Raw genomic sequence first — 11,661 nt, 5'->3', positions numbered from 1 at the left:
GAAAATAAGCGGAAGGATCAAGAGCTTGTGATGATCGATGCCTGAAAAACTGGTACGTTTGATAGGGGTTGTTTGTGTCTTCGCTAGAGGGAAAGAGAGTGTGTGTGGTTGTTGTTGTTGTTTTTTTAGGGCGGGGGGGGGGAGGGGGAGGAAACAACCCTGAACAATGTCTTTTGTATCATTGTGTTGGATTGTGTTAACTCCACGTTGATTGAAAGGAGATTTTGTTGTTGATGTTGATTTTAGTGTATTGTGACAAAATTGCACGTGGACTGGGTAACCCAAGCTTGTTCACAAAAAGTGAGCATGAACCTGTAATATGACAAATGCAAACAAATGCATATTTCACGAATTAGAAATGATAACAATCATTATATCAACGTATATAAACAGTACAACCTATTATACAACTAATAACCAATAAGATATGCAAGTATCAATGTATGAAAGTATATGCAAATAATGCACATGACATAGGTCATTGATAAGAAGCTATATTCACCTTATAATATCACGAAGTGGAACGACCCAAATGTATGTGGCACTGCTCAATAGCTAAGGCGGGTGTATGATGCTATAAACGCCAGTCCAAGTAATGTTCATTATTTGTTTTATTAATGGTGACGTAATTCAGAATTCGTGACAGCCATTTTCACAAGATTCCCAGGCCAGCACCATGCTCCAAGCTTACACAAAACAAAACAAAACAAAACACAAGCACAAACAATGATTGAAATGTACTATTTATAACACACGGAAATATAGCTGAGTGCAGACGAGTAGTGTATACTATAACGCTCGGTAAAAAGGAAAGTGAGGTCTTTAGGCAAAAGTAAAAGACTCGACACGCAATAGCTCTCAGCCAACCACCTGATTAGAATCTATTTCAACACTTTATCATTATGTTTTGCATCATTTTAGTGTGTTTGTCATTCAATTTGATAATCCGGTTATTTAAAGACGCAAAAAAAAAAATGGCGCCATAAAGTTGATCATCCAAATTCATTTTTCGTTCATCAAATTTCACACTTCGGGCAAAGAATCAAGCATTCACATTATTCATATTAAAATGATCGTCGAGGGCATTCAAATTGGTGGGAAATATGATTAAGCGTCTTTTCGAGCATTCATCGTCAGACGCGCCCAGGCATGATCGGAGGCAAGATTGTCTCACAAAGGAAGTATAAGCTCAGAGCTTTTGAGATACGATAGTTCGCCATCAAACGTCATCTCCGGTCGTAAGTCGAGTCACTGTCGGATAATAGTCGAGTCAGTCTGATCAGTGTGTCAGAATTGCGTTGTACGGCTTTAATCGGGCGTGTCGAGCCGACAGTTTGAGTGTCCGATGATAATTAACAGTCATCTGACAGATTTACTTGAATTGAAGAGGAAATCCACCCCCAAAATAGGTAAAAGTCAGGAAAAAAGATGAAAAATTCCCACAGGCCGTTTCAAAAATTACAACAGAAATAAACAAAATATAACATTCTGAAATGTCACGTTAGTTGGTTTTTTTTTTCGAAAACATTTTTTTGACCAGTCCTTATGAGTATTCAAATGAGCGAGTTGATGATGTCATGCCCTCACAATTTCTCATGTATGTTACATGAATATATGAAATTTGGAAAAAAATTGTTATTTCAAGCTACAGGTAAACGCATATTCCCATACCAAAATATATCAGACGTAGCACTTGTTTTTGTGTGTTTATTTCTACTTTGAGTGGTTTAAAGACACTTTTTATATTTATACCGCTGAAATATGAGATTTTTGTCATTTCTGTATATAAAAACAAATGAATAAGAAACTGTGAGAGCATGACATAATCAACTTGCTTATTTGAATATTCATTACGACTGGTCAAGAAGTGTTTTTCGAAAAATTTGTAAATTCAGAATGTCAGAACTTCCTTATTTCTTATCCGATTTTGATCATATTTGCACTTTCCTGGGGATTTTTTTTTCTTACTCATAAAATTTATAAAATTTTTCGGAGTGGATTTCTTCTTTAAGGATCTGAGGGCTCTTCTGGCATCACACTAGATGAACCTCAATGATGCCAGCCTGTTAGAACTTGTCGGCTCAGATTTCATCGGAACTACCCGGAACGCTGAAACTTTTGAATTTTGGAGACCACGATGATCCTCCGGTGGTCATTTAAGGAGGCAGTATTCAGAGTGTGGTTATTCACAACTCAAACGATACTTGTTATCCACAGGCTTTGAGCGTAAGGTACATGGAAGTAGGCCTACAAAATGTCGACTTCAAACATGACTGTTTGATGTATGATTTCCCGCCCACTTTCATCAGACTTTGTCATTCGAATTCAAGAATAGGCGTCAGAATTAAAGTTAGAACAAATTCTGACACCTCTCTGCTCTCACGGTTTATTTTCATTCTATGAATATTCAGTTCGTTCTGCATCATTCCTTTTAGATTTGATTTCAATTTCGAGAGAAATTAATTCACAATTAACGAGGCGAAGGTCATTCATTTTCGCGCAAGCTGGATTGACGCAAAATAACCTCCACTCATGCTTTGGTTGCCCCATCATCCCTCCCGTGTTGTAAATAGCTAACAAAATATCTTATAAATTCTTACGTTTCGAAACTTTTGTGAGTGAGTATACGTTGGCACAAAATCTCGCTTCTTTTATTCACTTGACATTATGACACTGCAAACTTGTCATCTTCGGTGTATTGTCACAATCGCACATTGTCGTATGTCATAACACTCGACGCTGGACGCAATATGCGAAGCAGTCTGGAGACTAGTAGACTGAGTCATGTGCTCAAGCGTAGTACATACCCAAAGTGCTGTAGATTTCGAGGCACCGATGTATTCTGATCATTAGTAAGGAGAAGTTAAAATATCGTGAATTCAGCTCTTGCGGTTAACAGAAATCGAACGGAACACCTAATAAATGCATAATAAAATCTCATTTACATATATGCGCGTCATTGCGTTGATGCTGCGCAAGTGAAAGGTAGGCGCGAAAACTCCACTGTTACATCACTCTCACGCATGCGCAAAAGTACAGTACATAGCTAGCTATGGTAACATAAACGGTACATATCTATAAATACGATGATCACAGGATAGGTGTTACCTATTCAGGCCTTATGCTTGAGCTCTTGACGCTTGACTATTGTCTTACGTTGATTTTGAGCTATTATTTTCTTCTTTCATCGAATCGACGGTTGAAATTCTACCTATCAACCATGAGCGACGAACGTAAGTTCCCTTTCATATTTATTTAGAGCATTGTCACTGATTATCATTTTGATTTTTAAGATAAAGGTTGTAAATACGTGACAAGTATGAAATGTAATCCTGCCGTAGACTTGCGCCGTGGAGACTAGTTCTGCTGCTACTTGCTATCAGTCTCTGCATTTGATAATAGGCTCGTGCCTGCATTGTGACCTAATATCAACCAATATTTATGTAGATCATTATTAATACAATATATAATTCATTTCATCCTCAGCCACTCGGGTCATTCCCGCTTTCAATGAATATTTGAAGGCGATGAACGAATTCATCGAATTCGTCTTTCTGAGAGACATCCCAGACATCATGCCGGATGATGACGTCGGCAACACCGACGAGGTCGTGAGATCTTGGGGGATGACGGAGGCAGAGTGGAAGGTGCAGAAGCAGACATCTGAGGAAGAGATTGCAGCGGAAGGGAAAGTTGGGGAGGGAGAAGCGACTGAATTCTCAGACGAAGCTTATGACGAAGAAGGAGGAAATATGCTTACGGAGAGAAATCATATAGAAGAGAAGTTTAAGAGAGCGTCAGTGGAGGAAAGCACTGCTCAGAAGAGGAAAGAGTGCGCTGAAGAGGAGGAAGAAACAGTTGAGGAAAATCAAGAGAAAATTGTTGATGAGAAGCCGGGAGAAGGTGAGATAAAAGAGCAGGAGGAAGGAGAAGAGGGTATGTCCGATGAGGATGGCAAGACGGTCGAGATCCCGAAAGATGAAAAAGTTGGAAAAGATGCATCCTTAGACAGCATTGAACTGGCTGCGAAATGTCGACAGGAGTCTGAGGAGGGGGAGGAAACTACGCATACAGTGGGAGAAGAGGAGGAGGAGGAGGAGAAGGTGGAGGAGGAGGAGAAGGTGGAGGTGGAGGAGTATGGACAGAACGGCGATGAGAATGCGCAGTTGGAGAAGAATGAGGAGGGAGAGGAGGAGGAGAAGACGGAGACGACGCGGATGACGGAGGAGGAAGAGGAGGAGTGCTCGCAAGAAGAAAACGAGCACCTTGGGGAGGAGAGGGATGAGGATACACTCGTCGAGGAGACCTGGTACGAGGAGAATGGGCAGCTTGGAGAGGAGAATAAGGAGGCGTTTGGGCAGATGAAGAAGAGGGAGACCGAGGGGGCGGCAGGGTGTAAACACGAGGAGATCAAGAAGCAGATTGAGATTGAGGAGGAGGAGGAGGTGGTGGTGGAGGTGGAGGAGTATGGAAAGAATGGCGATGAGAATACGCCGTTGGAGGATAAGGAGGGAGAGGAGCAGGAGATGGAGACGGTGCAGATGGCGGGGGAGGGAGACAAGGAGTCCTCGCAAGAGGAAAATGAGCTCATTGGGGAGGAGAGGGATACGGATACTCTCGTAGAGGAGAAAAAGGAAATGGAAAGGGATGTAGAGTATCGGGAGCAGGAGGAGACGAAGCAGACAACGGGTGAGGAGGAGGAGGAGTCCTGGTACGAGGAGAATGAGCAACTTGGAGAGGAGAATAAGGAGGCTTTGGGGCAGATGAATAAGGGGGAGACTGAGGGAGCGGCAGGGTGTAGACACGGGATCAAGAAGCAGATTGAGATTGAGGAGGAGGAGGAGGAGGAGGAGAGGCAGCAACAGAAAATTGGCGTGAAAACTGAACATGATGAGGAGGAGCAGGAACAGAGGGAGGAAATTAAGCAAGAACGGGAAGAACCGCCGGAGGAGGCAGGGCCACACTCAAGCCAAGAGGAGGAATATGCGAAGGGTGAGGTATCTGCAAAGGAAGAGGAGGAGCGAGTTGATAGAAACGAGAAGGACGAAGCAGAGGAGCACGATGAGGTATTAAACAAGGATGAGAAAGAAAGACTGGCATCAAATGAACTACAAAAGGAGATACAGAAAGGTGATGAAGAGAAGAGGCAGCATGGTTTGCGCGAGATAAATCAGGAAGACCAACACGGAAGCGACTACGCGAGAGAGCAGGAAAAGGCTCACGAAGAAAAGACTTTTATTATTGTTGAGGCGAAGGAGCCGAAACTGGTGGTAGAGGGAGTGGCTATAGAAGAGGGTGAAACTCTGGATGTGCAAGAAGACCACCAGAAAGCATCTGAGGACAAAAATGCGTTTGAGGAAAGGGACACCAAAACCTATAAGCAGAGGGAGGAGAAAGGGGAAACGGGAAAGACTGCTGCTGAAGGACAAGTGGCGAGGAATTGCGACGAAGAAATTCAGGATAAGGAGCCTAAACTGGTGGTGGAGGGAGTGGCTACAAAAGAGGGCGAAACTCTGGATGTTTAAGAGCAACAGAAAGCATCCGAGGACAAAAATGCGTCCGAGGGAAGGGACACCTTAACCTCTGAGCTGAGGGAGGTGAAAGGGGAAACGGAAATGACTGCTGCTGAAAGACTCGTGGCAAGGAATGACGACGAACAAGTTCAGGATAAGGAGCCTAAACTGGTGGTGGAGGGAGTGGCTATAGAAAAGAGTGAAAATCTGGATGTGCAAGAAGGGCATGAGAAAGCATCCGAGGACAAAAAAGCGTTCGAGGAAAGGGACACCTTAACCTCTGCGCAGAGGGAGATGAAGGAGGAAACGGGAAAGACTGCTGTCCAAAGACAAGTGGCAAGAACTGAGAAGGAGGTAGTTCAGGATAAGGAGAAAATTGCAGCAGATGTTAAAGGAAATATGGAAGAGGGCATGAAAGAGGAGAGAGCCTCGCTGGAAAATGCCATGCCATCCAACAACACCAAGAGGAAGAAGAAGTCTGGACGGAAGTGGTGGAAAGTCTTTAGATGCTGTGTCAGCAGACAGGGGCACAGCAGTGAAGACTGAGGGAGGCGGAGAAGGGGGTAATCCAGGAGGCGGGGGAGGGGATGAGCTGGAGGTTGGTGTAAAATCCGCGATGAGGAGATAAAATTTTTATGAACATAATCATGAATACGGGATTGGAAAAATAAACGAAGAATGGAAAATAACATGAAATTTCGTCTGGTCGTTTTGTTTTCATTTCAAAAATTCTTTGCACGGGTACAATACAGACGAAGAAAGAGCAGGGGTGGGCACACAATGATTGGAGATTTATAGAGACGGCTATTCATAGTACAACGAAAAGGTGAAAATGAAGGGCATGTAATCTCACTGATAACAGCTTGAGATGTGAGATTATAGTGACATTTGTTGATGGAAAGTACATTTTGGAACGGAAAAATGGGGCTAAATTTAAATGAAGCTGGTTAAGCATACGTGAAGGGGGTACTGAATGAAAGTGCAATGAAGGATAGCGTAGTTTGGTTTTGAGCATCTTGAGCAAGTGAGCATCTTGAGCAAGTGAGCATGGGGGGGGGGGGGAAGGAGCCTGGGAAGCAATAAAACCATACTATAGGAAAGAGATTTTCTCATCAGATACGAGTAGTTATCTGGTCAGTTGATGCTGTTGCTGCAGATTTTTCCTCTGTGTGTGTGAATGTGTGTGTGTGTGTCTGTCTGTCTGTCTGTCTGTGCATGCTTACATGTGTGCATATAGTACATGTAGGTCATTGATATGGTAATTTTATGATCAGTCAGAAAGCTGTTCGTAAAGTTACGAACAACTTACGAGTGACTGGTGATCAGTTCTGATGTGCTATACTTATCAGAATTTCCATAATTCAGCACAAGAACTGATCACCAGTTGCTCGTAAGTCGTTCGTAACTTTACGAACAGCTTTATGAAACACCCCCCCAGATATATTGCAGATCCTGCTTATCTGTAATTATTTCAATATGTTGCATACAAAGTGAAAAAAGTGGAGAGACACAGACAAAAGATGTGGTCGCAATCTTTCTTGTTGGAGCACAAAGTCTCTTTATTGAATACTTTTGTGCATAATAATCGTCACTTGAGCAATATACAAAAAACGGTAACTACAATAGATTATACTTATGCATCACCCCAGCACAGTTATTTGCTGCTTGCTAAATTACAATATTACATGTCACAGGCAATATGAAAGAAAGGGAAAAAAAATGAAGGGAAAAGTAAAAAGAGAGAGATAGATAGAGAACAGAAAAGGATATATGCTTGGCTATTTATGATACATAGCATGAAGCAATACCCATATATACCCCGGCCATCCCACATTATACATCCGCCACCAAACGGGACCCCGTTACTGTAGAACAATGCTAGCATCAACTGCATTAGGATGAACTGAAGAAAAAAGGCTCACGGACATGGCAGTCAGAGACTTAGTTTTATTGGACATCAGCCTAGGTGGAGACCCAATCCTTCCATGAAATGTCCACTGCTAAATTTTAACATGGAGTTGCGTGTTGTAGCTCCATGATTTAAACGAACTCCATGACAATGCACCTTGATGAGAACAGAAAAAACAAACAAACCAAAAATCAAAATATTGGCTATCTCTGCCGGGAGACAGAAATTTTCTGTCCTTCAGTTTTGCAAGTGATCGTCCCATCTATTCTTCTTTCATTCTGGTTGGGACAGACCCAAAGAATGACCTGCAATCAACAGATTAAACTATTTAATGACACAATTGCTGGGTCACAGACCTCAAATGACGATGATCAAATCAAACATGACATCAAGGATCCAACAGAGACTTTAGTCTTTATCCTTTTTTTTTTTCCATTTCATTAACTGATACTGCATCTTTTATGCAACATTTTCAAATTATACAATACTTTTTGAAACAATTCTTAGTCCCTCATAAATTTCTGTTTATGCCAAATTTCATTGGGTAACAGCTTGCAATTAATCAAATAATTGTTAAAAAATCACGGGTCATGTTACTGTATAAGCTGTTATTTTCAGAAGGGTTAGATTTTCACAAATTTTGCCATTTACTGTAGGACCGCAAATTTAACAGCATGCCAAAAATGTTGCCATGCACTAACGTGATAGTGCACTTGCGATAGCGTCGGTGTGAATTTGTGAAAAACAACATCTGGCGAAAATGTCTGTGACCTCGTTCGTGGAAATATCTGTAAGCAAACAGCTTGAATAGTAATTACTGAGACTTCCCAAAGGAAGGATATGATAATAATGAATGAATTATTTAAGAACTTTGAGATTAGAAACAGTCCAGCATTTGATAAAGAAACAAATTCTCTAAATGAAGGTGCCTTTTTCATGCAAATCTTTTGAAGGCATAAACTTTCTGCCTCAACACCCCCCACCCCCACCCCACCCCCCAAAAAAGAGCAAAAACAAAATCCAACATATCAAAATCAAAACCAGCCTGACTCAACATGTGAGCACATTCATCAGTATACACGATTTATTCACCATACACTTTTATAATACTTAAAGCCAATATTCTCAAATTATGTGACTCGTTTAAGAGATTAACCACAAACAAAAATAAATAAATAAAAAGGAAAAAATTGAGACTACTTCATATAAAATGATACAGTCGAGAGAAATACTGGGACATGAGGAATTTGGTGCAACAATTTGGCAAACACTAGACCATATACTACCGCAATATAATGCGGCCATAAATAATGCAAAGAAACATACTCGTACTATTCATCCACTACTAAGGACACTTCAAAACTTCACAGGTTTACACAAAGTTCATCCATTGAAACTCTCAGAGCAAGTGAACAAAAACATACCTCCCTCGCCATCCCCCCTCCCCCCTCCCCCCTCCCCCCGACCAATCATCCCCCAACATTTGTAACACCAGCGGACATAATCTGTAAATGATTGCACTGCTGTCGAAGTCTGCAGAATCATGAACGCAATGATGATATCGCTACCTGTACTCGTACATGCGAATGCCATAAGAAATCAAACCGTAGACTTCTCAATGTGATTACCAAGCAAGAAAAAAAGAAAACAAAATGGAAAGAACCCCCTTTCCCAGCTCACTACTCCATATCCTTCTCCCCCCTCCCCCCAACAAACGGTAGACAATGGAGGCGTGAATGCATGCCAGTAAAATCATATTGGCAAAAGAAAGCGGGAGCTACCTCCTGCTTTATTTCTCATTACGAAATAAAACATGATCAGCTCAGGTCCTTCGTTGCACTTTACGCATCTCCAACATCTCATAAGTTTCACTATTAAATCATAATTTTTTTTTTCAATGCCACCTGTCAGAGGACTTATGCCTCTCTTCCTAATGCAAAAAGCCATTAAGTCCATCTTGCAAGCACTGACTTTTTTTACTCCAAGGCTCCCTGAGTGTGCCTGCATGTGCCTGCATGTTTGTGTGTGTGAAGAGAGTAAATCATGAAAATACCTTGGATAGCTCAGATCACTGACCTGCGATGGCAAATTTTGTCAGTAATCTAGACAATGCACTCATTACATGCGAGGGTAAAATTGACATTGCAATTAACAGCATGCTTCAGTGTCACTCTACATCAGAGCCCTGAATTTCTTGCTTTACAATCGCAGTACCGAAGCACGCTCCCTTCACCTCTGGGAGAGGGGAAAAAAGAAAGAGGTATCCATCATGAAAGGTCAATAAAGGACCTCTGAAATATTTCTGAACAATCTACCATTGCTGCATGTTCTTCTTAAGAGTTGTTGATAATGGTAGTATAATCTTGTAATTCCTCCAAGCCACAAGTACATAAAACGTTCAGCATTGAACAGACTGTGCATTGCCAGTCTCCCAATTTCTCTGTACTTCAACAATATCTTCATTTTCCATTTGTTTGTTTGTTTGTCTGTTTTTGATTTGAAGAAATCAAACTTTTGAAAAAAATATCCATCACCCATTAGCAGATTGTTCAGTTCTAAAGAAAGGCCTCATACAACAACAACAACAAAATGCTCTTCTATTTCTCACAGGCCAGGTCACTAGCTATTAATACTATAGCGTAACTTGAAAATAAAATCCACATAATCAAAAATTGCCTACCGTCAAAAGCACAATTTGTGTCCACTAATTTTGTGGCAAACTTTGCAGTGTTGACATGAAAAAAAAAAAAAAAAATACAGACCATAGCAAACTGTCATGCATCATCAAATACAGATTGCAGAATTCCAGCCAAGTCGGTAAGGCTGAAGCCAATTCGAAGCTTCACACAAAAAGCCAAATATCAATCATCAAACTTACACCACATTTTCTTCTCATACAGCATAACAAGTGGAAGAAAAAAAAAAATTGCCAGTGTCATGACTTTCACAAACTCTTATTCTCTGACAGCACTGACTTGTTGAAACACAACATAGCTGAGATGCAAGACACAAACACTTATCTGAGATTGAATAAATACAATCATTAACAACGTGTGCGCTTCCGCAAGACCTGTTCTCAGAATCCGTGGGGCTGTGACGTGCATTGCTATAGAAATTTATGAGGAGCCAATAAATATCAAAATCTCTCTCTGAAAAAATATTCTGATCATTTGTCATTTTCATATCGTATCTACGCAACGGAACGATTTTTAAGTCCAACTATGTCAAGCAAGCAGAGCCACTCAATATGACAATGTGCACACCCGGCAGAAACTTGTCAGTTACGTGATGACAGCTACAAAAAATGAGCTCCGGCACGGAGCCGTACGTATTTTGCAGAATGTGGCAGAATGGCACGGTGTGACTTTGAGAGGGGGAGGGGATTGTTGGAGGAGCAGTGAGGTAGCTCTGCCCTTGACAAGTCCCTCACAGTCAATGTCATCTCCAGGGAATTTCAACAAAGTTCTCGAACTTGAATTCACGTTCACGTCAAAGCATGCCGTGCTAAGCATGGAAAAACAGCGACGCATGAGACGTTCTGCGGTCCGCTCACAATCCTTCATTACAATTTCTTGCCATAGGTTTCACTTCTGTTCGGTCAAGTGTCAATATCACGACGACGACAAATCTTGTTGCACTGTTTCAAACATGGCAAGGTTCCGTCATTAATCCTAGCTCACTGATACTTCAAAGAAGAAGAAGGTACAATCGAATAATCTCCATGATTATGAAACAAATTTCCGATCATGAATTCCCGCCCCCCTGGTGAGAACCAGCATTAATTGAGGTGGAAGCCCTTCTCCCGCGTGGCGCTCAGTAACCGCTCCCGCATGATGTCCTCGCTGGAGTACTCTGGCAACTTCAGGTAGTGGACGCAGGTATTGACGGAGGGGTAGGTGTGGTCATTGGCGTCCACCTTGCGGACGATGGTCAGGCGGGGGTGCAGGTTGGCCAGGCCACCGGGGGGCAGGGAGGAGCAGCCAGTGGTAAACTGCAGGAGGCTCTTGCGTTCATCGCCATTCATTGCACAAAGCACGTTCACAAAGCGTTGGAAACCAGGACTGTCAGAAACAAATAAAAAACAAACAAATACAGAAACGAAATGGTTAGGTTGTTTTTCCAATGGGTAGAAGACAATCTTTCCCGATGAAGACAGTTACTGATCATAAAACTGTGTCCAAGGAAAGTACACACACAAAAAAAATGGCAAAATTAGTAAAGAATGACTTGCCCCGGCCA

The 11,661-nt window shown here is 41.8% G+C and overlaps 1 protein-coding gene across 1 annotated transcript in view; it reads right to left on the bottom strand.

The window, feature by feature from the left end:
• Positions 1 to 10,234: 10,234 nt before the first annotated feature.
• Positions 10,235 to 11,661, bottom strand: part of LOC139732952 (E3 ubiquitin-protein ligase HECTD1-like) — an 81,029-nt gene continuing 79,602 nt past the window's right edge. The window contains 1 exon segment of the mRNA XM_071643789.1: positions 10,235 to 11,483. Within this exon segment, the coding sequence (XP_071499890.1) occupies positions 11,201 to 11,483 (283 nt within the window). The 3' untranslated portion in view covers positions 10,235 to 11,200.

The sequence above is a fragment of the Diadema antillarum genome, unplaced genomic scaffold, assembly GCF_040938485.1.
Source record: "Diadema antillarum isolate AM-2024a unplaced genomic scaffold, OU_Dant_1.0 seq00000456_RagTag, whole genome shotgun sequence".
NCBI lineage: Eukaryota > Metazoa > Echinodermata > Echinoidea > Diadematoida > Diadematidae > Diadema > Diadema antillarum.
This window is presented reverse-complemented; position numbering and strand designations above follow the sequence as displayed.